We start from the raw sequence: 26659 nt of genomic DNA, 5'->3' as shown, positions 1-26659 counted from the left end.
GAAACTGAATCACCTAATTTGTTTGAACGAAATAATGACCAACTGACCATCCTACCTCCTCTACGTTCTTGAAGATAATTTTATCGGGGAATGAGAATACTTTAAGTATTCCATTAATTATGTATCAACGCTCAAACAAAAATACTCTTTCTCCCTGGACTTGCTCTCCAATCTACAATAATTATAGGAATTAAATGTAAATAAAAATCCGATTTTTTTTGCCCAATTACACCAAATAATTATTTCACCAAATATCTATATCAAATATTGTGAATCATTAGAATCCAAACTATTGCCTAAATTTTTTCTGACCGTAGTATTTTATACACCCAATATATTGTGCAATTTAATTCACGTGGTTAGCAGATATTCTCTTGTTCAAGGGTTTTAGTGTGTCATTATATATAGTTTCATTTCCAAACGCCTTTCAATATCACCTTCTATCACAAAGACAAACCACCATGTCAACAAACAAAAGTTTTACGTTGCTTCACAAGGTTAAACCTTACAAAAACAGATGGTGTGTGCAAGTTAAACTCATTCACTCACCGAAACAAAACCCCTATATCCCTGACGAGACACTTGAAATAGTCTTCATGAAACAATAAGTTCTACGGCCGTTTAATTTTTGTATGCTTTTCATAATTATGGTATCTAATACGCCTTCAAATATTTTCAGGATGGTAAAATACATGCATCATGCACAAAAACTCACATGTTTTGGACACAACGTAACCTTCCTATTGGAGAGTGGCTGGAAAAAGTAAAGCCCAATATTGAATTTATAATAATCAGTGATTAGATGATTAACGGATTTCATGGTTGTTTCGTATATTGATTAACATCGACTTCATCGAAGAAGATAAAGAGATAGCAAAGGGGATTCACCGACATATAAAAAAAGAAAACAGAGATAGAAGTGGTTGCTAGCACGTTGCCAAGACACATTTTGTTATTAGCTTTTCCGGAAAAAATAGTTATAGATGGGCTTTGAACTAATGTGCCATTAACAATTATTGGTTTTACAAAATTGTTAAATAGAATATACAGAAACTAAAGTCCATTATTAATGTCTTTATCAGATAAATTAAATTGAGTTTTTCGTTTTATTTTCTTTAAATTTTAAAATTTAATTGGTTATATGTTACAAATTTGAAATAAGTTGAACAATTAATTTATTTTTATACAAATTTTATAACTAATGTATCATTTTTAATAGCATACTAACTCATTCTTGTCTCTTTTTCGTACTTTTGATTCACAAAAAATATTTTCTATATATATTACACATAAGTCTAATTAAATAAATGTTGGATTTATTTATATAATATCTAATATTGGTGATACAATTTACGGTAAAACAAGAAAAAAATATTTTATGTAATCTTTTAAAATTGTTATTTTTCATCATGTTATATTACAACAACAAACTATGTGATAAGAATATAACATTTAGTAGAAACACAAATAAATTATTAAAAATAAATATCCGCGCGAAGGTCTAGTTTTGTATTAAATCACGTATTCTTTTGAGGTTTTAAAGAGTTCTTGATACAGTGTATTCCTTGAGACTCATACAAAAGAAATTGGAATTGGTCGTAGTAATAATAAGAAAAGAGAAAAAATTTAAGACTTCATCTTAAGCCGTATCAGCACCTTTGGCCTTGTTCCTCCGCCGTAAGAGACTAGGTTTGTAGCCAGCCTCGAGCAACTTCTCGACCTCCTCAAACTGAAGTCCTTTGGTCTCAGGCACGAGCAGCCAAATGAAGAAGAGTCCAACCGTTGAGAAGCCAGCAAAGAGAAGGAAAGTCCCAGAGGAGCCGAGCGCATGTGTGAGTGAGAGAAAGCTCTCGCTCACAATCAGATTAGAGACCCAATTCGAGACGGCAGCTATTCCTCCTCCAAGACCTCTATATCTAAGCGGATAGATCTCAGAGTTGACAATCCATGGGACAGTCCCCATACCTGGTGCGTACACTACAATGTAAAGCCCCAAAAACACTATTGCCAAGAATCCAAACTTGCTAGGACACCCATCTTTGAAGTACGTTCTTCCCTTTGAGTGACACGTCGCCTTCATGTCGTCTGATAACACCACGCATGCTCCTGGCGCATACGGCTGTACTCCGCTGGCGCAGAACCCACATTCGGACCTGAGACACTTCATGCAGTTCCAACCCGAGGGAGGAGCGTTTGGGGTCGCGAGCGGCGCAAACGCTGGACAAGTAGCGTTTGGAGAAAACGTGGTTGACTCCAATGCATCGATCTTGGGCGCATGAATGGCCGCTTGTGAGAACACCGTGGCCAAGATAATAAGACACGATATGATCCCAAACATAGAGATGATCATCAGCTTCCTTCTCCCGTACCGATCCACAAACATCATGCTCACAATCGAACCAATCGCGTTAAGACCAGAAGTTATAAGAGACAAAGCCATGGCTGTACTGTTGGACGCGTAACCAGCGAACTGCACAATGGAGGGACTGTAATACATCACCGTGTTGATCCCCACAAACTGTTGCGCCACCTGGACCGTAACACCAGCCGCGAGTCCACGTCGGACGACAGCGTTCGCAAACGCTCCTTTGAGTTTGGCGCCAAAACTATCTCCGATGATGGCCTCGTCCGCCTCCACAGACTCTCTCAACGCCTCCATCTCCGCCTCCACCTCCTCCGCCGGGTATATTCTCTCGAGAATCGCTCTCGACTCCGCAACTCTGTCTTTTCTGTATAGCCACCGTGGAGACTCCGGCAGTGACAGCATCAACACAAACTGAACTATCGCCGGAACTCCCGCAACTCCCAACATCCACCTCCATGTTCCCGGAGTCTGTTAAATCATAACATTTTCAAATCAAAACCAGAGTGAAAATGAAAATATCAAATGTATTCATAAACTTAAATCAAATAAAGTTTGTTACATTAGTTTATATAGTTACACTTTACGATAACCGGAAGTAATTTAAATAAACCGGAAACTGATAAACCAATAGCCAATGAACTAAACCATGCATAATAAGTTTGAAGCTTTTAGAGCAACTCCAATGGTTAGAGCCTATTATGGGCTCTAATGAATAATTTAATAATTAATTGTGTGATTTGAAAAGTTTAGAACCTTTGTTAGTGTAATTAATTTTCTCATGGTCCAATGGGAGAACCTCTTAGAGGTTCTTAAATTTTTTTTTTTTTTTCTAAAGGGTGAAAACATATCATATAAGAAGATGATTCAGTTCAAAAAGCTATTCAGTTATGTATGAAGAGACACGCAGACAAGAGACAGACAGACAAACCTTGTTGCCGGTTGAAGAGCTTCAAAGCTGGAAACACGTCTCAGAATTGCTAAGACAAGAGAAAAAGGAACAAGAATGAGAGGGCTTTTGAATATGTATACTAATAAGAGAAGAAAACATATACATTATGTTGTAAGATCTTTGTTACTTGTTTTTTACCTGTGTCTTTCCTTTGAGAGGAAACATCTCTTAGTCTTATGGCAGTAAAAATGTCAGGTGTAAATACATAAACACAGCAGTTAATACGGTCACTGACCTGAGTTTCCAAGATTAAAGAAAAACATTAGAATCAAATCTTGGAGATGATAAAAATCTGAGTCATCTCAGTGATATGTACATACAAAAGTTTCGGGTTTCTCGGTGTAATGAAGCAGCTCATTAGTAACTGGATCTGCCACCAGTTCTCCAAATTGGCTTTGCTGATTCAGGAGAGACCTGAAAAATCAAAACACAGAAAGCAAACTTTGATTAAACAAAAACACAAGAAACAAAAGCAAGATTAATCTTATGCTCAATGGCAGACCTTGATCACAAGAAGAGTTCCAATTCCACCATATTTCCTATGAGCTTCTGTGTAGTAAAAGCATCAAAGAGTAAGAATGATCTTCAAAACCAAGAGAATCTGTAGAAACCCAGAAACAAAGATCAGAGGCTGCACAAATGAGCCACACTGATACTTGAAAAAGGAGGGGATAGAGTTTATCAAAAACAAACCAATGTTGGATTTCAATAGCCAGATAAGGTAACAATGACCAATTCAAGAGACATAGATATATATACCTCAACGATGACCCTCTCGGATTCGAGCAAGCAACTCAAATTAGCGAAAGATGTTGAACTTGAACCTGAAGCTGTGTGCTGCGACTTAATCAAAATCCAAATAGAAAAAAAAAACATTAGAATTTGAGCAATTAATTCCCAAAATATGAACTTTTCAAAAATTCCCAGAAACACGAAATTCACGTGATGTATGTCTAATTGTGGGTGAAAGGAGAAAGCTTTTGAAACCCAAGAATCGATAGAGAATTGAAAATAGGGGGATTACATTGAGTTTGTTCCATTCAAGCGTGTCCCAACTGCCGCTACCTTCTGTTCTCTCTGAATCTGATTAATAACGCAGCGGCCTTTGTCTCCCTGACGGTGGTCTCGGTGGCGTCATGAGAACGAGATGAAGGAGAAGAGACGGTGACGGAGCTTTCACCTTCCGATCAACGACGGATTTGTCTATTGTTGTCACGCTGGAAACCTCGAGAAAGAAGAGAGAGACAAAAAATGCATTATCCAATATCAATGAGACACGTAACGGGTTCTAACCATCTCTGTAAATGCCATATTTAGAACCGGTTCTGGGTTTTTATTTCTTTTTTGATTTATTTTTTTTAGAACCCCTTTTTAAAACATCTGATGGATGGAGGTGGTCTTATGTTTACTTACCTGAACAAAGGCGAGATTGATGAGGTAAGAGAAGAACTGTCCACCGGTGATGAGAAGACCGTTGGTACTCACAAGCGCTCCTCTAATCCTCGCCGGAGAAGCTTCCGATATGTAAAGCGGCGACGTCATCGACGCCATACCAACGCCGAACCCGACGAAGATTCTCCCGACGATGATTACCCAAGGAGCCGGAGCAAACGCCATGACGATGGCGCCGATCAGGAAAAGCACGTCGGCGATCAAGATCGACATCCTCCTGCCGAACCTATCGTTGATCCAGCCTCCGACGGCTGCTCCGACGATGGCTCCGGCCACCGCCATGCTGACGATCGTCGACTGAAGCCATGTTTTCTTGTCGACTTCGTCGAAATCCTCTTTGATGAAGAGAAGAGCGCCGGAGATGACGCCGGTGTCGTAGCCGAAGAGAAGACCTCCGATTCCGGCGGAGAAGGCGAGACGCATGATGTAAGGCGTCTTCCATGTTGTTCTCCAGCACTCTGTGAACTCTGTTTTGTCTGCTTTGGCTATTCCTCCTTCCACCATCTTTGTCTGAAACTCTGCTTTATCTCAATGTAATGAAAAAGCGATTCTCTTATGCCTGCGACCAATACTAGAGATGTTAATAATATAGAGAGATATAGACGAATATCGAATCTTGAATTTTCCATACATTAAAGCTTTTGAGATTTTTATTTTGTTCCTTTCCCATTCAAATATATTATAAGATCAGGACAATATATAATCAAAATCGTCAAGCGAAAATCATCCTTTGAAGTTTGAACAAATTGTCGAGTCGCACTAGAGAGTTACAGAAAAGAATAATGTTACTGTTGTTGTGTAAGACGAGAGGATAGATAGAAGATGAGATGAATTGGATAAGATTCTATTAAGTGGGACCCACATAGACTAATCCCCTTTGACTATGTATCTCGTGTAATAAATTTTGGGACAGTTGGGTCCGAATTTCACGAGATTCTTGACAAAAATGAAAAAGGTGCAATCTTTAAAACGTTTATTATCGTTACATTTTCTGGAAATGTTAATATTTTGTTGTGTGTTTAAACAAAAAAAAGAAAAAAAAGTTAATATTTTGTTGACCCTGCTAGAAAGTTATCAACTCAATTTATTTTGGCAGTGGATTGATTATTGGATCACATGATTTCTTTCTGTTTCAAGAGATTAGCACAAGATATTTTTCTGAATAAACTTCTCAGTTAGTTACTTATTGTATAATTAGTAAAAAAAGTTATTTTTTCAACTTACATCAGCCAGATGATTTACAAAGCAGCGGAAATTTACCTGGTCAATATAACAGTGAGTCTTCGAAATCTCAGTCGTTGTTTTAATACAAAAAACTCCTGAAAGATGGTGAGTGTTCGAACAAAATAATTAATGCTCAAGTCTTGAGGTATATATAGAGAAGACACTAAGGTTGAAAATGCTAAATTTAGAGATAGAAAGAGACAGTTTATGGTAAACAAGTGGTCAATTATCCAGTCAATAAGGATTAACTTTAGCTGCACATGTGGGATAAGAACAATTCACTGAAAATGGTCATGTTTGTGGTTGTGTTTTCTTCTCAATTTCCCTTGGTTAAATTAACTGTTTTTCGTCAAGCTGTCTAGTGTTAGTTAGAAACTGTAATAGTTTGACCTGCCTATTATTGGCACATTAACAACACAAGTCAATTCTTAAAAATTCAAGTTGAAGGAAAAAAAAAACGAATGTCTTCGCACGAGGAGCCAATGACATGAGACATCATTAGTTAGACGCTGAATTTCAATTATCCAGAAAGTATCATTTGAGTTCACTGCTGCTAAATTAGCCTTCACTATTACAATAATACGCGTTCATCATCTTGGTAATAAGAACTATACTAAGTTACTAACCTTCACTATTTATATCTTTATATTGTTTGGTTCAAACCCCACAGAACAACAATACTTTTAGTTCCAAAGCACTATTTACTTGCTTATAATAAAAGGTGGAAAAATGGATATATTGTCAAGAGTGGGATTTGAACCCACGCCCTTTCGGACCCGCACCTGAAGCGGGCGCCTTAGACCAACTCGGCCATCTTGACATTTGTTAATTTGTGCCAAGACCTTTATATTGATTTCAATAGAACTTAAAACATAGAATACAATGTGAAAGTGATTCACGTTGCTCTGTTGCGACAAGATATGTAGTGAAGTAGTGATCTGATTATTTGCATAAAACAAAACATAATCAAAGAGAAGACTTGTCTTGAACTTAATCGTTGAACTACAGGTTTGCTTTTCTTGCATAGATGGGCATCCCATGGTTAGTTGACTCATCAGGAATTTGACTGTAGTTATCTCTTACGAGGGTCGTAAAGTCTGAAGCTTTCAATTAAGAGATCAAAGTTTGTACACCTGTAACACGTTCTAGCTTTCAGGTGGAGCATCAGCTAAAGAAAGGAACATCACTTGGATAACACATTACAGGGTATGTGTAATGTGTTACAAGGAGTTTGAAAGAAGCTGTAAGGCTATTACGGTGCAGCGGGTTACAGGTGGAGTGGAGGCGGTGGAGCACACAACTATGCTGTCGCAGGAATGCATGCAAGGGAAGTATCACATATTTACAAGAAAAACGGATACAACCTGATAGAGAGCGGAAGCTATGAATTCAAGTTCAAGGGTTTTTATCTTAAATCCGGTAACGTGTTCTTGAAGTCTTAACGAAAACAAGAACGAATTGTGCGAATACACTTCGCAGTGATTTGTTAAAAGCTCTTTAAAACTCAAATCTGTAAATCTTATTAATCAAAAGTAGTCTGTGCTTACATAAAACCAAAGCCTCTATTTATACTACTCGAATAAAGCTAGTCCTAGATTGAAAAGGAAAGTTAACAATTAACTAGTTCTAATAGGAAAAGGAAAACCTAATAACTTAAGACGCAAGTAAAGCCTGAAACAAGAAAACCCATAACAGTGGCGGTGAAGGTGATGATACTGATACGCTGCATCACAAGCTCAAACGGTTCTTTTACGATTACAGTCTCCCAATGAGTTTTTCATGGTCAAGTTGTTGTTGATACTTTTAAACCTTATCAAACTCAAATGATCAGTTTTCCACGTGGTTACGTGGACTCCTCAATGATGTCTGGATAGGTCACTTGCCAAGAAATATCAATGTTGATCTAGAAACATGTGATTTGATACCAATTAAGGTCTCTTTTCAAATCAAAAAAAAATTGTTCAAGAACAAATTAAGAACACATTAGAACACGCTTTTCTTTTGGGTAGTTATGACTACCTCTTTTTGTTGTTTGCATTGATTTAAATAGATAAAAGTTACAAGAAGCAATTGTGGTATCATGATCCCTATATAACGATGAAATGGGAAAAGTGGGATGATTAAGTTCCTAAACATTAGGAAGAATCAGTCTCCATTATTAACAACTAAACTCATTAAAATAAATAATTAAAAGAACAATGAAACACTGCAAACCAGGTCCGGTTCGTTGACCAACGCGATTACTATCTCATCAGTCTGGATATGAGTTTCATGCATGGACAAGTTTCAGATGGAAAATTATTCTGGGATGTTGACTTCTATCCGGATGAAGTATCACTTGTTTTCCTGTTTGATAAATTGGTTTGTCACCTTGTCGTGATTCTTTTTTGGTCTAAAAACTTGAAGTTAGCTGACAGAATTGTAATACCAGTCTGTCTACATAGAATCCTGTGATGATGGAGAAATTCAAGTCATAGTCTGCCGTCGTTCAGACACAAGTTCTGGTTTGGATGGATAAGAATTTATTGGTTATAGTTTATGGGTTTAGCAGAAGAATGTGAATTTGATTTTGGAAAATTCCATAGGTCTTAAGAGAACCGTTATAGCTCCATAAATAATATCAATATATATAAGGGGAATAAAGGGAGATGACTCAGTGGTGGCTAGTGATATTAGGTTCGATTCTGCCAGCAAGTTACTTCAGCTGAACTCAGAAGAGGGAGCATTATATCCTCATAGTCATCTCCACAACCCAAACTAATCAAGCATTAAAAAAAAAAGGTTTAAAAATCAAAGCGGTAGGTGATTGGTAAAAAAACTCAAATTCAAAAGCTTATCCAATAAAGAGAAGAAGGCTCAGTTCAGCGGGAGTATCGACACAGAAACGAATCTCGGTAAGAAACGCCTAATTCCGGTCTGTTGAGCTTGAATATTTCCGAGTCATCACTGCCTTTTTCTCAAGCAAATTGGTTTCATTATCCATAAAAAGTTTCAAAGTCTAAACATTTACAATGACAAATGTTCAAATCAACAGATGAAAAACGTTAAGCAAATATCTACAAAAGAGAGGCTCAGAAGAAATATGGTAAGAGAAATTCTCAGCACTAAAAATCATCAGAGTGGTGCATGACTATCTCGATTTACTCATCACTGCCTAACAAATCTTTTATTTTAAAAAAAAAAATACAAAGAGAAAAGGAATGAATATAGATAGGGTCCATGGATAAACAGTTGAAAGAAAGATGATGCGAAATTTGTATTCTGCGTAGCTTTATTTATATGGATGACGGCGGAAGCCCTAAGTCCAGATAATCCGAATATGCCCCTAGACTCTACCTATCCCAAAACAAGGAATGGGCCCCATTCAAAATGCAGCAAATAAATGGGTAAAAATATAAGTTGCTTTCATTGAGAGTTGAACTCAAGACCTCCCGCTTACTAAACGGGTGCTCTAACCAACTGAGCTATGAAAGCTTGACGTTTGTGTCTTTTAAAGACCCTTAACATTTCTTTGAATCTATGGTGGCCATTATGTTCAGTAAGAACATGACTTGGTGCAACAAGCCATAACTTTGATTTCCACATATGCTCTTCGTTCCCTTGTTTCATTTGAATTTAGAACTGTTAGATTTATGAATGTCAGTCCTAACATTTGTTGTGCTTTGTTCTAAACAAATCTCAGTCAGAAATTGAACATTCATGTATTATAGTAACCTTTTTATGATGATCGATCTTGTTTCAGCTCTAATTATTTCAGAGACATACCTTGCTTTATGTAAGGATTAATAGCATAGCTAGTGAACAATCATATCTATCTTGAAGCCTTGGGGGAAGACAGATTGCTGTTCTGGAAGATATTAACCATCGGATTCATTTGATGATGTATCTCTCAAATTTGAAAACTTATATATCAATTCACATGCAGATACATATAAACAACCAAATCAAAAATTGTTTTTACTTACTAGCAGTGGGTTTTTTTTTTTGGTCGAGTCCATTGTGATATATTAGTGGTACTTGTTTTGTTGCAAAATTCAACACTGAAATAAGCTTTGAAATTGCGTTACGAAATTTCTCTTTTTGCGTTAACAATCAAAATGATGTATGTTTGGATAGGAAACGGCTACGACGAAAAACAAGATTTTTGTATAGAATGTAATGTATTCCCACTTGTGTACTGTAAAACAAAATTGGTGAGCTTAAAAAAATGTCTCCAAAACATAATGTGTTCATGACTTTTACAAACACGCTAACATATATCATATGAGGCTCGGCGTTCAAGTTTGTGAACTCTACTGAAGCTGGAGTCCTGTTGACACACAGAAGAAGAAAAGCAGATAAGTAAGTTATATAGAATGAAGATTTTTTTAAGAGAGCTAAATGTTACATGAGAGAATCAAAAGGTCACAATGTGTTAATCATCAATCTCAACCTTTCTTAAATAATTTGCAGGTTATATATAACGAACCTTATGTTGGTGAATGTTGTGACAACAACCCCTCCTGCTGTCCCTTTGATCTCACCAGTCGTTTCACTCGACTCAGACGTAGCCCACTTGACATTGCACCTGTTCATTTCACCAAATCACACACATCTAATCAAAACCTCTCTTTAAGTATATGTGAGTTAGCTATAGCTTAATTAATTACGTCTTGTCATTGCGTTAGTTCCTCCACTATTACTGCTGCTTGCTTCTGCACCATTAGTACTCCACTTTCTCAGTGTCCTTGCCAGATGCTTCACACGGCTAAGCCGTATCGTCCCCACCAGTTTACCGAACTCCTCCACTGTTATTCCCACACCTACATTAACCACGTACAAATGATTACATTCTTTATATCCTTTAGTTGAATGCTGTTTGTGAGAGCCTCACTCTGATCAGAATCAACCAACGGGACAGTACTGCTATCTCCGGAGTGTGGAGGTGATGTCACTGCTAACTGGCTCCCTTCTCCGGTGAGTTCTTGGATCTGAGAGCCGATGCGGCTCACCTCAGCTCTCTGCCTTCGTAGCTGATAATTCTTGCGGCGCCGAGCTAAATGCCTTTCCCTCTCATCTTGGCTCATAGACTGTCTCCTCTCTCTATCCCTTAGACGCCGCCTCTCCATCTCCTTCTCCTTCCTGCTTTTCCTCGATTCATCCCTCTCTTCCTCCATTCTATTATCACTCGCAGCTGCTCACAATTCAACGGATCCAACATTACATTTGCATGTGAAACCCTAAGCTATCACTACTTGGCGAACACGTTACGTAACAGACGAGACGTGATTTCGCGAAATCAAGAAACGAATCTTATTAACCAAAGACTATCAAAAAACACATGTACACGGAAAGCATACGACGCAGGCACTCTCGAGTGGATCAGAACTACACGAAGGGTGACTGATTTCGATATTGAAAATAGGAAACGAAAAAACGAAGGGACAATGATTCTCTACAACTGACCTGAACATACGACGGCGATCAAGGGAATGAAGAGGAGGAGGAGGATTCGACGAACGTTTCTTTCTCCCCTACAAATACTTTCCATATCACATCTTTATTTGCTTATTTATATATATATATAGCCTATAGCGGCATTCCATTTATTTACTTGTTTGATCTTTTTTTTTTTAACTTTTTTTACAATAAAGTGGGTTTTCTCTTAATAAGAGCATTTTACTTTTAATGAAAAAATATATATTTGTGTTTTAAGCATATCTTAAAGATGAAAAATACAATATTTCGTTTTATTTTGTAAGTAAATTACCGTCGGCAAATGTGTTAATAATGCAGTATACAACCGAACTCATTCATATTCAAGAGGAGAGGTAGTGGGATTCGATTCCCAAGGAGATAGTGATAGCGTTCTTTTCCGTAATATAAGGTCAATAGGGACTAATAGACCACGAAATGAATCACAATGCAGTATACAACCGAACTCATTCATTATCTGCATTGTAACCAATCAACTGTACAAAACGATGGTGAAGATGTGGCCATTAAACTCTAGCGAAGAGCAATATGAAAAGATAAGATAAAGGGCAGGCCTTATAGAGTATTTGGTCTTTTCTGATTTTGATAATCGGGTTTGAATTTCACTGATTTTCATTAATGAATTTTTAGATATTTTAATTTAAATTAATTGATTTCATATTAGTATACAGTTAATATTGGACATAGGCTTTATGACCATCACCTTTTTCATTTTAACAACTTGGAGCATAATGTCGTGTACTAAGACTGCAATGTACTTTGATTTCACTTATGCACACCGCAAAACCCGCATTGAAACCCAAAACCATAAACATCCAGAGAAATTGATGTAACTAGTCTAGAAAGTTGAACAAAAGAGACACGAGTCATGACATGAAAGAAGAATCCAAGCACTAGGAGGTGGAGAGAAGAACTGAAGGAAAAAGAAGGTTCTGCTTATCCATAGAAAGGTCTCGGACACATATCACTCGTTCGATACATCATGTGCAGTGTGCAGAAGCTGCACAACAACTAACCAAATCTAAACAAACCACATATGAAGAATCGCGTCAAGGACTCTTCTTATACTCCAAATACAATGCCAATGCTAATAAAGGCAAACTATCTTTATCACAAACAACTACTAACTACCCCCCAATACAGCAAGTGAATTCAAACCTTAATGTCAAACAGAGATGCCGAAAGCTAGCTTACCCACAAACCCCCAAAAAAAAAGGATTTCAAATCAAGGCAGGGACTGAATATTTCAAGACTAACTTTCCTAGGCAAAGCTGGATAGATAGTGAGGACCAACACCATGAACCGAGGCAGAATCAGTATGAGAGACTCGAGTGCAGCTGCTCCCTTGTTCATCAGTCCCCCTCCCTCTGCAAACCAATACTTACACAAACTACACTAAACATGATCCTACCAGATAGTCTAAATCCTCAATGCAACATCACAATCACAGAACCGTTCACACATTTGCGAGAAAGCTCAGTCTTTTTTTATTACCCATAAGTCATCATAAACAGACAAACAGAGGCAAACGTATCCTCAAAACAGCAACAAATATCAGAGAAAGAAAATCAAAATCCAATTACAAACAGAGACCCAGGAAAACCCCTAGATTCAATTGATCGAACCACCACGCTTCTGGTGACTTGCCGCGACCTCGCCTTCGTTAGGGAAAAAGCCCATGAGACGGCCCGCGGAGTTCTGGTAAGCGTACATGAACCCACCCATGAGTCCGATCAGTCCTCCCGTCACCATCGACGGTCCCTTGATCCCTGGCTTGATCCCTAAACACATCGCCGAATCCGAAACGCCGATCAGGAGCCCACTCCAACAAGATTGATTAAACCAATGAAATGCAAAAGTTTCGAGAGAGAGGTGGACCTGATAGGTAGCCGACGGTGACGGAAACGCCGGTGATGGTGGAGAAACGGAGGTAATCGAGGACGCTGAAGTTTCCGACGACTTTCGTGAATGGAGGGTTCCGATCGACGACGGGGTACTGGGGCTTCTCCAAGGCAGTGATGTCAGTGTTCATCTTCGATCGATCTGCGAATCTCTGCTTCTACCAACTGTGAATCTATCTTCCTCTCTCTTAGGTTAATTCAATTGCAACACAAGCAGGGGGAGACTCTGTTTCGTTTGGAGGCTCTCTCCGACCCACAAACTTCTTTGTTGGGCTCTCGGATCTCTGGCCCATTTAAGGATGGAACGTCGAAGCTAGAGTTACTTTGTTATAACTCGCTTTCTTAATTACGTCTACTAAACCTCAACCACTAATTAGATTCTCTTATGCACTAGTTAAGCTCTAAACCGTTCCTAAACTAGAGATCAGACGAGTCTCAATTAAGCATTTGGCTCATTAATATTGGACCAACCATACCAGTTTACACATATGATCATTCTCACTTAGAACCAAGGATAATACCTAACTTTAAATTGTTTGAAACATGATTTTCAAGTATTAAGATCCCTATAACACCAAATTTAGCTGTGTAGTTTATAATCAACAAATAATAATGATGGATTATGTTTGAATATATAATTTTTCTTTCAGAAAATATTTTATTCAAATCTGGTTATGACCGAATGGAACTTCAGTTTCTAGCTGTCTCTCACTATTACTGACAAATATAAGAGTTAAAAGAGTACTGGCCCAAATACATGCAAATAAGTTTGATTGCGATTACAATTTTTTTTTGTCCTGACTTGTATGAGAAATTCTTAGTTTTGAAGAAATAAATATATAAACGTACATTTTCTTGAGAAAAAATATCAGGGTTTGAACAAGTGCAAGTGAAGACCAACATAAATCGAATTTCAAGTACATGTATGCTTCTTTACGATGTCTTTTTTTGGCGGGACTTGGAAGTATATATAAGTAGAAGTGTACGAAACATTTGCAAGGACGCGAATAAGTAGATTAACTTGACAATTGATGGTACCCATCCCAGAACAAGGATCAATAACTCAATGAGTTCGTAGATCGTAAAGTATCATCGTAATATAAAATATAGCTTCGAAATGATTATTACTATATATGTGATCGCATTTGAAAAATACATATCATTATTACCAGGGATATGTATATTTTATTAATTATAAGTGGATCGTTAATTAATTAATTCAGTTAGTCCGTGGATAGTTAAAAAAGTTTTGTCAACCATCGTTAATTATCATCGTAATATTTTAAAATATAGCTTCGAAATGATTAATACTATATATATGATCGCCGTTGAACCATACATATCATTACCACCTACAAGACTCCTCAAAGGAACATACCAACCAAAAATAAAAGGTTATACGTACATATTTATAATTAAAAGACAAAATAGATGAAGGAGCTATTTTATGAGTTCAGAGACGTAGAGACGTATCAACGTCGTCGTATCGATCAACCCCAACCACCTTGTCTTCTTTATTTGGCCACTGATGACAAAGGCTAGGCTTTTCAATGGGATCAGAGGTGGAGTGAGGGCATAAGGAGAGGGAGAGGAGCTTCTGCGACGAGGTTGTTTGACACTTTAGAGGTAGAAACTGGAAGAAACCAAAACTCGAGGGTTCGCTGTAGTATTGTAAGATGTTGGTGTCTTGGTGGTTAGGTTTAGGGTTAAGGAGTTCTCGCTCAGCTCTTAACTCTCGCGCTCTCTGAAGTTGTCTGAATTTTTCTTGAAGCAAGGCGATAGAAGACTGGATTACTATTTGTTCATTTTGGTCTCTTGCCATCGAACTCATGACGTGCAAAGTATAATAACAATAGTAATGATACGAGTCGTGGAGGGTGTGTTGCTATAGGGTTTGGGGCCATGTTACGTGCGTTGTGTCTATTTATATATGAAGGAAAAAGGTAGAAATTTCGTATTATTTAATCTGCATGAGAATATAATTAATAAATGAAAAATTATATAGGGTTGATGAGTAGTTCGATGAAATTCCGAAAGGAAGAGAATCAGGAGTAAAGTTGGAAGAGAACAAGAGGAAGAAGGCAAAAAGGACAATCTAAGGATTGTAAAAAGAGAATGTGTTATGTGTGAGTGGAGACTTGCATATTTGAATTTCTTTTTAAAAGCAGCAAAAGTTGGCCAAAATAGAAGATGGTTGGGAGGAAAATGACAAGAAGAATGTTTGAAGGGAAGCACATGGATTGATTTGTTTGGATGATTATTGAGTTTTTCTAAACCTCTTTTTATTATGCGTCCCACTTACCTCCTTCTAAGGGCTCCTTTTCTAAAGGAAACTTAATTATTTTCCCACGAATCTGGATTGTATACGTACTTGTCTTATTAATGCTTGATTGTATACATAATCGTCTTGTTATTGCTTGAATTGAATATCGCATCAAGGGTAACCTTCTTGCTTATTTAATGCAATGAGAATGCATAATCACTAATAATACAGACTAGTTCAAAAAGCTTATATTCAAGAAAACTCAAATGAGATTTTACTATTAATTGGAAGAAAAGCGAATAAGAAAAGGGAGTGACAAAAAGGGTTTAGGAGAGATTTTGGTGTCTTGGGAGATGGTGAAATGGAGCCACTTCTATGTCTCCACATCAAATCTTCTCGGTGGAGTTTAAAGTTATATCAGTGGCATAGAATTTTAATGGGAACACACTTTAAAGAAGAGTGTCAAAAGTTGTTAATGGTTTCTATAAATTAGTTAAACCACTTTTATGTTTTAACTTCTTATGATTTGGCAATTAGGAAAAAGTATATAAAAGGTTGGCCTATATATATTGAAATTAAAGACAAATAAGATCACCCAGAATGAGAGTATTTCAAAAGGTTTATATTCAACATAAAAAGAAGAAAAAAATGGAAAAGAAGGAAACAGAGTGTAGAAATGTTAAAAGAGTCTTTCAAATGAGATATTCAACTTTTTTTTTGACAAACCCAGCTACACATATCATAATATAACTGATTTAGAATTTCTTTTTGGTATGATTGAATTTTAATGAAAATATGAGATTATATCAGTGTTGAAAATGCTTTATAATATCAGCATAAGATAGGATATGTATTTTAATTGATTGAAAATTGTGGAAAAGAGCACTCGTTTTTACGCAAAAGACATTCTCTCTCGATCTTCTCGTTTTATCTCTCGATCGAAATGCTATCAATAATCTCCCTTCCCATGATGAAAAACATACATGCATGTACATTACTATATTTTTCATGTGCGAAGAAAAACGTAAATGTATGGAGCCGTGGCAAACTTATACAGTATCCACCACCTTATAGAGCCGTGGCAAACGTTTGGTTAATTATATTAACTTGGATTATTTGATTTTAACAGTTTCTAACAAAAGAAGCGAGACACTCTAGCTAGAAGATGGAGCGGGGGTTGAAAAGAAAGACGTAGACATGGGGATGTACGTAAAGACTGAAAGCGCACATCAAAAGTGGTGGGAGCAAATGTATTTGTCGGGAAGTAATTGGAATGTAATGGCATGCATACACCAAAGCTGAAGATGCTACGACGTTTAGGATTTGGATTTACATTGTTCCTGCTTCGGTACCTGCGAACTCATCGATAATGCTCTGATGTGATGATAAACCCAATTAGATAGATGGTTAACATAACTATAATTAATTAAGTGGGATCGGATGAGACAAAACATAAAATGTCTTTAGATTAGTTGAGAGACATTGGAGACAACGCGTGCCTACTTCTTCTGCTCCCATTACAACCACTCCAACGTAAAAGGAAATATGTTACAATTAAGTTTTAACATATTTTTACTCTCCATGTTGTACTTTTAGCTCTCGTTTATTTTTACCCTTAGACGACATTATAACTTTGGATACCACCCTTTCTTTTCTTGTCCTTGCCATCAAGGCTCACATTTTTGCTACTTAAATGAGTTATCTCTTATCAACATTTCAATTTATTACTTGGACCGTTCCTCGGGAATAATAGCAAGATTATATAACCCATCATATGAATGGGCAAGTACATGTAAAATATCATGATTAACACAATTTTTTTTTGACGAGGTTAAGTAATCAATGCGTGTACTTCCACAAAACGTATACTAGCAATCATTAAGGCAAAATTACAACAAAATCCAGCTTAATTGAAATCACGGTAACACTCAACACTAAGACATAACATAGTTGCATATTAATCAATATTTCAAGGATTCAACGAGAGATACACACGTCTATACTTCAGATTCAAATATTAAAAAGTTTAGATCTTATTAAGAAAACAATACCAAGAGTTTTAGTATATTGTCCTAAGAGCATCTCCAATAGCACACAAAAATTATCTCTATATTTCATTTCAAAATAGAGTAACTCTATTATAGAATAACTCTAATATTACGGACTGAACCATTAGAGCAAATTCAATTTTATGATAGAATTATAGAGAAACATTTAGTATACTATCGGAGATGGTCTAACAATTCCGTCTTTGATGTATATGGACACAGCAAATGATTCAAACTGTTTTACCACATGGACTCGTGCTCCACATGTAGTAAATTTGTACTCGCCCAAACGACTCGTCTATTCGTATTGATACAACTCTTATCCCTGTTTTCATATTATCATTTCTATTAAATATCTTCCTGTGTCCTCCCATCTTTACATGCTATTTCTCTTGAGAATTATCTTCCTAGATCACTTTGAGAGATGCATATAACCTTTATAGATTTAATGAAAATCAATCTAGACACATCACTTTTAACTTATCTTTTTTATTTTTATTTTTGAACACAAACTTTTAAAATTTAGCTATAAATCTATAATAGTAAAGCCTTTAGGACAAATAGTGATCTCAAAGTAAGTCTATAATCAAAAGTTTGTTACCTTGGACTTGGCCTCACTTTGAGAGGTGCATAATAGTAAGGCCACGTCCAACGTAACAAACTTTTTATTATAGACTCACTTTGAGATCACTATAATAAAAAAAAATTGAATATTACAAACTTTTTTTTTTGAACACAAACTTTTAAAAGAAGAAGTTATGTTCAAATAGTTATGAGTCTATAATAGTAAGGCCACGTCCAACGTAAGCCCACTTGTAGTTTAGCTATTGGTCAGTTTTATTCAAAATTTATTGTCTAATCTAATTACATTAAAAAAGTATTTATGTTTAATTGTTTAGAACCTTAACATGGGTTTCAACCGTTGAGGTTGCTCTGAGACAACAGTTTGGTTTTAGTATAATGGGCCGATTATCCCCTCATCATCTTAAGCTAGCAGTCCAATGCCTGTTAAGAAGGTTAACTCCTACGTTTACACTTTAAGGGCTTGAATTTTGTTTAGCATCTCCAAAAGAAACTTTATAACTTCAAATATAAAGTTTTTTGCTTTTCAAAAAGAAATTTCAACTTCAAATTTGAAGTTCCATATTTTTATTTGCATTTTGGTTCCTACAATCACAGATCACCTTTATGATTCATAAATATTTTCTCGTTTATTATTTTAATCCTTAAAAAAATTATGTCTCATAAATATTTTAAATTTTGTTTACAGATTTTAAATTTTACACATAAAATTAAACAAAACTTTAAAATAAAATTTAAAATATTTTAAACTAGATTAAGACAACAATAATATACAAAAAGAATTCAACAAAAAGTTTTTTAAAAATTACCTGAAGACATAACTATTACACAAATTTAAATATCACAACAACACTAATAATCAGGTAAGTTTGATCCGAAACCTTCAAAATTTTCAAATATTGTCCAATTTTTTTTTGTGTAATTGAAGATGGTTGTTGTTGTTGTTTTTGATGTCTTTTTCTTACAATTCTTTCTTGTTCATATCGAATATATTCACGAGTATTAATATCATCGAAAATAAATTAGTCTTTTAGCAAATATTTTATGTTTCTCTTTTACTTTCTTGTTTCGATTTAATGTATTTACAAGTATCAATATCATCTGATTTCAACAAATTTTAGCTCGTAATTTACAAAGTAAAAATGAGGAGAGCCATTTTTACTTCAAAATGCACTACTAGATCATATATGTATTACGAAAATCATTTTATGGAATAATATGGTATTTTGTTTGAAGTTTAATATTAATTAAGGTATTTTTATTTAATTTTTTATATTTTAATAGAATATTTATTAATTAATATTGTTGTAATATGTTTATATATGTGCTAGTTATTTATAAAATTTTTATGAATTTAGATTAGTTATGACAAATATAAAGACCATATTATAAAGTATAAATAGTTTTGAAGTTGAGTTTGAAATTTTGATTTTGGAGAAAAAAACATCTTTAAACTTCAAGTTTTAGAAATTTCAAAATTGAATTATTTTTGGAGATAGTACTCTAGCATTATAATTATACTTTCTTATTTTAAAAAAAGCCAACCCATCATCCTCTTCTCAATTTCAATTCTGTAACCCATATCAGCTCCTCCGCTTGAAATTCTCTACGACGGAGACTGCAAGTTCCGATTTTGTCATCTACCCTCGAAATAAAATCTATATACGGATCGAATTAGGGTTCCTACATTGTGAATTTGAATATTTTAAGTTTCAATTAGCTGATTGCTGTGTTTGAAGGGAAAAGGGTTAATGGAAGGAGAGAATCCGATAGAAGATCGTGGCTTTTTGGCCGCTCCTGTGACATTCTTCCTCGTCGTTGTCTTCCAGTTGCTGCTATCAAAGTGGCTCGACCAATTGAAGAAGGTAAATAAATAACAAAACGTTCTGCCGTTTTCACGAGTAAAAAAATACATTTTTTAAACTTCTGAAAATTTTAAGCAGAAAGGGTCGAGTAATAATAATACAAAGGAAGCAGAGCTGCGATCCGAAATTAAGCAGCTTTTGAGAGAGGCCACTGCATTGTCTCAGTAAGCTCATCTTTTTATTAGACCCTCTCTCTCTATCTCTCTGGTTTGTGTTCATTAAGAGTGATTCACTCTCGCAGGCCAGCCACATTTGCGCAAGCGGCTAAACTTAGGAGGTCGGCAGCTACTAAAGAGAAAGAACTTGCACTATGTGAGTATGCTTTCAGTGTATTTAGCTCTATGATTATTAGTCTGATGGCAGATCATGTACCTACCACAGCATTGCAATCTTGTTGGTCTTGTATAGGTGTGTGTGTGTGTGTGTGTGTATCTGTTAATTTGCTTTGTGAAATTCAGATATGGAGAAGCATAATAAAGATGTAAATCTGTCTTACGATCTGTATGGAAACGTTCTGATTGTTTCAAAGGTAAATCTGAGTTGTGTTTTTGAACCTTTTTTTTTCTTCTTTCGAAAACTCCTTATGTGAGAGATGTTGCTAAGAACTTTGTCTCTAGGTTGTGGTATACCTAATCTTGGTACTTTGGTTCTGGAGGACTCCGATTGCCATGATTGCTAAGCAACTTGTTCAACCCTTTGGTGAGTTTGTTTGTTTGATTTGCCGGTTTGGTAAAACATATATAGGTTCCAAAAACTGAATGTGGTGGTCTTTCTCAGGGAGGTTGTTATCTTGGGGAACAGGAGGTCACTTGGCAGGCCATGTGATGGTAGGTTCTTTCTTCTCTTGCTTCTTAGTTCATTTTGCTTTGAGCTGTTGTTATGAGAATGAGAGTGTTGGTTGGTTGGTTGGTTGTGTGAAAAATACAGGTTGGGATCATACCGTGGCTGATACTCTCAACCAGAGTGAGCAAATATGTGTGCAAGTTCGTGGAGTTCTAAATCACATTCCTCAACAAAGTGAATTTTTATAATGTTCTTCAGTTTAAAGTTGTAGCCTTTTTAGGAGACACTTGTGCCATAATTGTTTATTTTTCCTCATCTAACTTGAGCATTTTTGTACATTATATAGATGATAGATCCTATTCTCCGGTTTATGCTGGATTCTACCAATAACAAATGGCATTGAAGCATATTGAAGGACCAAATATGGGTTTGGTTAATTGGGAGATGTGAAGTGTAATAAATAATAGTAAGTAGAAGAGACAATGGTGTTCATTTAATACTTGTAGGGTGTAGTGTTGTTAGTACAGTATGTGTGTGTGGCCATACAAAGTCCCATCTTAGAAGTTAAACTTCTTTACTTTCTTTTCCACTTTCCTACAAACATTAAAAGGCGAACATAGAGTACTATCATAATCCTTTGATTAAAGATCCTTTGATCAAAAAAAAAAGATCCTAAACTTCATTGTGATATTTCACTTTCGTATTAAATGCATCTTTAAATACGCTTACAAGAGATTTTCCACCACTTGGCAGCTTCTCTAACTATGTTTCTGTGTCCTAATCAAAAAGGGTTCAGACAGTAACTAAACTATTAGCACTACACAATCTTAATTTAGAGACTTGGCAGCTTCTCTAACTATGTTTCTTATTAAGTGGTACGCTGAGGGAGGCAACTATTTTTTAAAGACTGTTCAACCCAACTTGTCTTTTTCTTTCTCTCTGGTCTCCACGGACACTGTTCTGTCAAATGAGTTACTCGGGGGTTGGAAGCAGTCCTGGAAACGTCGCCGTCTCGCACGGAGGCAAGATGAAGCTGATTGATCGGAAACTGAAGCTAACGGAGGTGCTCTTAAGGTGCTCCGCTACTGCTCTCGCTCTCCTCGCGCTTATTCTGATAGTCACAGACACTCAGGTCAAGAAAATCTTTACTATTGAGAAGAGGGCTAAGTACACCGACATGAAGGCACTTGTGTTAGCTCATCAAAACCCTCCCCTTTTTCAGTTTTAGCAACTCAACACCAGTTCACTTTGTAAAGTTTTGAGTCTTTTTTTGTTTCTTCTCGTTGGATGCAGGTTCTTAGTGGTGGCAAATGGGATAACTGCCGCTTATTCCTTGTTGCAGTCAGTTCGTTGCGTGGTGGGTTCGATGAAAGGTAGCGTTCTGCTCAACAAGTCCCTTGCTTGGGCCATTTTCTTAAGCGATCAGGTGAGTTAGTCTAGTCTAGTCTTGTGTTTCTTTCTCTATACATCTTCTTGTTAACCAAAATTAGTGGAGTTGCTGTGAAAGTTTGTGGGTTTGGCTTTGTCGTTATTGATCTCTCATGGTCGGCTTTGGGTCAGATTATAGAAAAGTAGGGTTTGATATGTTGAAAAGTCTTACAAGCATTTAATGGGTTTGGTTGGATATCTGATGGGATGTACTTTTAGGTAGAGAATGTTGCTTGTTTGTTGAATCTAGGAGAAGAGATCTTCTTTTCATTTTCAAGAGTCTAAAACTTGAAGTGTAATGGGTGTTAATAATGAGCAGGCGATGGCTTACATGAGTGTGGCTGCAATAGCAGCATCAGCGGAGTCTGGTTTGATTGGAATAAGAGGCGAGGAAAAGCTGCAGTGGATGAAAGTGTGCAATATGTTTGGCAAGTTCTGCAACCGAGCGGCTGGAGGAACCGCCAGCGCCTTGCTTGCCTCTATAGCTATGGTTTTCGTCTCCTCCATTTCTGCCTTCAGTCTCTTCCGGTTGTACGGTGGTGCCACCCAAAGACAGCCAAACGATGCAGTGAGGAAGTGAAAACAGCTCTTTGGTCTTTAGTAGTATTGAAATGTTATCGTTAAGTGCAGGTCTTTTGTTTCTGTTTCCGTATATGTTAAACTGATGATGTTCTTTGTGATAATATATGTAAAACTGGACCTTAGTGTTCTATTTATCAAAAACAAATCTCAAGATGATATAGAAAGTAACAATTACACACTCCTACTAAAGCCTGAGTTTGTTTTAGTTGGCTAGTAATAGTACAATTGATACAACCCCAATAAACAACACTACCACACTTTTACATATCAATCACTACTGCGAGAGAGAGGCAATGAGCTTCTCCTTCAACTCCTCAGCAGTGCATCCACCCTGAGGCCGGACAGTGAACGTATGAACCACACCCTCCTCCGTCACAGCCACGTTCGTATCATGAGGCGTAACTTCATTCTCCCTGAACATCTGCACCACATTCGAAACCGGATGAGTCTCCAACGGGCAGCTCACCCTCACCACCGCGTCATCGTGCCTCTGCTGATAATCAACATCCCCCGGAGTGATCTGATTACTCTCCTTCCTCTTCATCACCTGCTTCTCCGTCTCGTACACCCTTATCTTCTTCTGCATATCGGTAATGTACGTGATCGCGTCCGCTAGGAGAGAGGCCTTATCCATCTTGGAGATGTTAGGCACCACGGCGCGCAAAGCGTAGAATCTCTGGTTCAGCTTCTCCCTCCTCTGCCTCTCCGCTTCCACGTGGTTCAAGGCCTCTTCTCTCCCGTTGGCAGGCTTCCTCCCTCTCTTCCTCGGCTTCTGCTCGTCGGTTAAATACAACGCCGCCTCGACTTGATTCGAACCCCCGACCTCGTATGCGTCCAGGGAGAAACCAGAGTCATCCTCCATCTTGGGCGAGAAGTTGATACTCATCGACCGCGGTTTCGACCCGCCGAGGCTCAGCTGTCTACCAAAGATCTTGGGAGCTTGAACAAAGTCAGATCCACCGAACACCGACTTCACCATCTCAACCACGCTCTTATCCTCTGGGATCAACTTCAACGAACCAAGCTCAACAACTCCGCAGTTCACGGGTACAGACAAAACAGTCTTGAAACCAGCGGATCTAGCTAAGAAAGACCTAACCCTGTAGTAACTCAAGCAGCTAGGCAAATCAGCAGCCCAAAGCGGCTTCCCAGAGACATAAGTTCCAGCGGGACCGTACTTAGTCGAATCACACCTAAAGTAAAAATACAAAGAAGCCAAATAAAACATGTCTACATCACTAAGAGCTCCCGACTTCACCAGGCGATGATCTTCATCCGAACCGGTAAAAGACAAGTGGAGCTTGCTAAGCACGCGCCGTTTGGTCTCGTCGTCTTCTTTATCTGATGAGTTTCCCTTTTGGGTGGCACGGTAATGGCCGTCTCCCCAGATCAAGAAGCAGCCGTCGGAGCTGTTCACGTTTGAAGCTAGCCAGAAAACGGCGTAGTCCCAGTCCGAGCCTTCGACGACGTGGCGTAAGCCTTGCTGGAGATTGGGATCAGTCGGCGGCGGCGGCGGCGGCGGGAGTAGCTTGGGGAGGGAAGTGTTTGAAGAGATGAAAAATTCGCAAGCTTCGGTGCCTATGGCGGATTCCACCATCGCTCGGTCTTCTTGATTCTCCCAGAACTTTTGACCAACCATTGATTCTCCTGTAACGTTCATTGAGATCGGCGCTTACAAGGAGATGTGAGGAAGAAGGAGAATCACGTGTTTCTTGTTGAGGGTCCACCGATGTTAGTTGAAGGGGCAAAGGGGTTTTAAAGTTTGTATCTTTAATTTGTTTTTGAGGAGAAAGTATTGACTAGAGAGAAGACAGAACCTGAGCTTTGATTTTATGAGACAATGGGTTGAAGTTGAAACTGAATCGTGTCTGAATTAAAAACATTTCCCCTTTCTAGTTGCAAACGTTATTATTTACCCTTTTTTGACTAACCTACCCCTAGTTACATGTGTGGTATACTGGTATGGTATCTAATCGAGCCATAATAGGTTGGCGGGTTCGGGTAGTTTGGTTTATATGGTTAGAGTTATTTGATTTTTGGTTAGTATGATTGACATAAACCGAGCAAAATTTTAATTCAATTCGTTAATGAAAATTTTACCACATTTAACCAAGTTGTTTTTAATTTTGGATTTAATTTTTGATTAAATATTTCTTTTATTTGTGTTATTTCAGTTTTTTTTTTTTTGTTCATTTTGCCTTTTGGTCAATTTGTATTTTTCTGTTCAAAATTGGACTAGTTCATTTAGTTTGATTTGGAATTTTACTTCTAATTGATATGGTTTGATTAAAAAATATATTTATAAGATATAGAAAATCGAACTAACTGAATGCTGAATTAAACTGATAAGCAAGCTTAGAAAAAAAAAACAAATTTAACTGTGAATCAAACAAAATTTTTATCCATAATTTAATCGAAATCTAGAAATTTCGCTTCAGGAAAATTTCGAACCTAATGCAGGTATTTTGTTTTGTAATGACGTGATTACGTGACCATGGCATGTAATGTAGGTATTTTGTATTGTCGCGGATTCACATATTTTTTGAATTCAATTCACTCAAACTAAAGGGTTGTTCAAAAAAAAAAAAAAATTCACTCAAACTAGAGACTTCATTCATGTACATCAGTTCATAGCAACTACATGCATTCCACTTTTGACGGGAGATGTTGATTTGGAATGTAGGCTATTCCACATGACATAAAAAGCGCTAACGTCGTGTCTACATAATCTAACTCCAGAGTTGACAACAATATAGATGTCATATGGGTCCAAGTTTCTGTTGGAACCTATTGATAAGGTATTCATATGTCAAAAATGAGGTTTTATTTGAATGAAAAATGAAGGTCTAATATGTGTGATTTGAGAATCTTGTATAAAGTAGTAAATACATACATTAGATATTTGATTTTGAATTTGAGTTTTGATTTATTAGTTGGACTTCATGTTTATTAACTTAAATCAAATATATGTTGATCTTTTATATTGATAAAATATATAAAAAAATCTATTTTAAAGTATATTATTTAGTTTGAATTGGTCAAACAAAAAATAATTTTACTCTTTAATTTCTTGGTCAAAATATGCAATAAATTCACATAATAATTGACAAGAATTAAAGACTCTATTAGTGCACCACGGAGGTTTCATTTTTTGTGTTGAAAAATGAAACTTATGCTTCTCATGATTTTTCTATAAAAGGACTTGTTAGCATTATAGAAAATACACACATTCATACAATCAAGAAACATTTCTCCACTCAGAATAGTTATGCTATTATTTTTTTATTTTGAGTCTGAGAGTACATCACAGAAATAGGGTCGATAGATTCTGTTTTTCGGTGATGGTAAACAGAAATAATGCTGCAGTTGTATCCTGAGAATCTGAGCGCCATGAAACCGTCACACTATGGAGCGTTTAAAAATTTAAGGAAATAAATTAATTATCTCGACTCTGCAATTCTTCTTTATTTTTATATTTCGATATTGAAATTTTAATTTATATTTTTATTATTCTTTACAAATATCAGTTGTCTTAACAATACTGATATTTGTTAAAAGTTGTTTTTTCAGAACATGTTAAACGATTCAATAACAGGTATTCAAAAGAAGAAAGAGTTTTGTTCATGGATCAGTAGTTATTGACTATTCAGATCCGATTCATACTATGGTTTAGTTTCAATCGTTTATCATCGTTTACTGGTTAATTGATCAATTAATTATTATTATTTTTGGCATCCTTGCG

At 36.7% G+C, this 26659-nt stretch overlaps 7 protein-coding genes, 3 non-coding genes and 2 pseudogenes across 12 annotated transcripts; 2 read left to right on the top strand and 10 right to left on the bottom strand.

The window, feature by feature from the left end:
• Positions 1-1486: 1486 nt before the first annotated feature.
• On the bottom strand, positions 1487-5621 carry LOC106411034 (inositol transporter 4). Of its 2 annotated transcripts, none has more exons than XM_048762881.1 (3): positions 5398-5621; positions 4728-5325; positions 1487-2833 (listed from the first exon to the last, which is right to left on the bottom strand). In XM_048762881.1, exons 2-3 carry the CDS (start codon positions 5268-5270, stop codon positions 1640-1642), a joined length of 1737 nt encoding a protein of 578 aa, XP_048618838.1. In that variant the 5' UTR covers positions 5271-5325; positions 5398-5621; the 3' UTR covers positions 1487-1639. The 2 variants fall into 2 exon arrangements, with proteins under 2 accessions (XP_048618838.1, XP_048618839.1); XM_048762882.1 differs by having other exon boundaries at positions 4728-5323; positions 5394-5555.
• A 511-nt stretch (positions 5622-6132) lies between these two features.
• On the bottom strand, positions 6133-12694 carry BNAC07G33710D (protein pxr1). Its single transcript, XM_013850653.3, has 5 exons — positions 11436-12694; positions 10864-11163; positions 10640-10792; positions 10459-10557; positions 6133-10299 (listed from the first exon to the last, which is right to left on the bottom strand). The coding sequence occupies exons 1-4, from the start codon at positions 11518-11520 to the stop codon at positions 10460-10462; spliced, it is 636 nt and encodes a 211-aa protein (XP_013706107.2). The 5' UTR covers positions 11521-12694; the 3' UTR covers positions 6133-10299; position 10459.
• TRNAL-CAG lies at positions 6730-6810 on the bottom strand. Its single transcript has one exon. It is a non-coding gene; the product is annotated as a tRNA-Leu (tRNA).
• Positions 8640-8737, bottom strand: LOC125591061. The gene has a single exon (XR_007327044.1). It is a non-coding gene; the product is annotated as a small nucleolar RNA R30/Z108 (small nucleolar RNA).
• LOC125591006 lies at positions 8841-8944 on the bottom strand (annotated as a pseudogene).
• Positions 9058-9146, bottom strand: LOC125590980 (annotated as a pseudogene).
• On the bottom strand, positions 9391-9464 carry TRNAT-AGU. Its single transcript has one exon. It is a non-coding gene; the product is annotated as a tRNA-Thr (tRNA).
• Positions 12695-12928: 234 nt separating the features above from the next.
• LOC106407153 (NADH-ubiquinone oxidoreductase 20.9 kDa subunit-like) lies at positions 12929-13625 on the bottom strand. Its single transcript, XM_013847952.3, has 2 exons — positions 13344-13625; positions 12929-13246 (listed from the first exon to the last, which is right to left on the bottom strand). The coding sequence occupies exons 1-2, from the start codon at positions 13495-13497 to the stop codon at positions 13077-13079; spliced, it is 324 nt and encodes a 107-aa protein (XP_013703406.1). The 5' UTR covers positions 13498-13625; the 3' UTR covers positions 12929-13076.
• A 1031-nt stretch (positions 13626-14656) lies between these two features.
• On the bottom strand, positions 14657-15606 carry LOC106409192. Its single transcript, XM_013849865.3, has one exon. The coding sequence runs from the start codon at positions 15195-15197 to the stop codon at positions 14820-14822; it is 378 nt and encodes a 125-aa protein (XP_013705319.2). The 5' UTR covers positions 15198-15606; the 3' UTR covers positions 14657-14819.
• A 4165-nt stretch (positions 15607-19771) lies between these two features.
• LOC106408378 (protein GET1) lies at positions 19772-21314 on the top strand. Of its 2 annotated transcripts, XM_048762880.1 has the most exons (8): positions 19772-20124; positions 20203-20288; positions 20366-20436; positions 20583-20653; positions 20742-20823; positions 20902-20951; positions 21052-21141; positions 21254-21314. In XM_048762880.1, the coding sequence occupies exons 1-7, from the start codon at positions 20011-20013 to the stop codon at positions 21121-21123; spliced, it is 546 nt and encodes a 181-aa protein (XP_048618837.1). In that variant the 5' UTR covers positions 19772-20010; the 3' UTR covers positions 21124-21141; positions 21254-21314. The 2 variants fall into 2 exon arrangements, with proteins under 2 accessions (XP_048618837.1, XP_048618836.1); XM_048762879.1 differs by having other exon boundaries at positions 19775-20124; positions 21052-21314.
• A 454-nt stretch (positions 21315-21768) lies between these two features.
• Positions 21769-23073, top strand: LOC106407211 (CASP-like protein 2B1). The gene is made up of 3 exons (XM_013848034.3): positions 21769-22098; positions 22201-22333; positions 22655-23073. Exons 1-3 carry the CDS (start codon positions 21875-21877, stop codon positions 22913-22915), a joined length of 618 nt encoding a protein of 205 aa, XP_013703488.2. The 5' UTR covers positions 21769-21874; the 3' UTR covers positions 22916-23073.
• On the bottom strand, positions 23019-24793 carry LOC125590025 (transcription factor bHLH3-like). The gene has a single exon (XM_048762877.1). The coding sequence runs from the start codon at positions 24575-24577 to the stop codon at positions 23192-23194; it is 1386 nt and encodes a 461-aa protein (XP_048618834.1). The 5' UTR covers positions 24578-24793; the 3' UTR covers positions 23019-23191.
• Between the last annotated feature and the right edge of the window lie 1866 nt (positions 24794-26659).

This window comes from Brassica napus, chromosome C7 (genome assembly GCF_020379485.1).
Source record: "Brassica napus cultivar Da-Ae chromosome C7, Da-Ae, whole genome shotgun sequence".
In the NCBI taxonomy this organism is placed as follows: Eukaryota; Viridiplantae; Streptophyta; class Magnoliopsida; order Brassicales; family Brassicaceae; genus Brassica; species Brassica napus.
The sequence above is the reverse complement of the archived record's forward strand: the minus strand, read 5'-3'. Positions and strand labels throughout refer to the sequence as shown.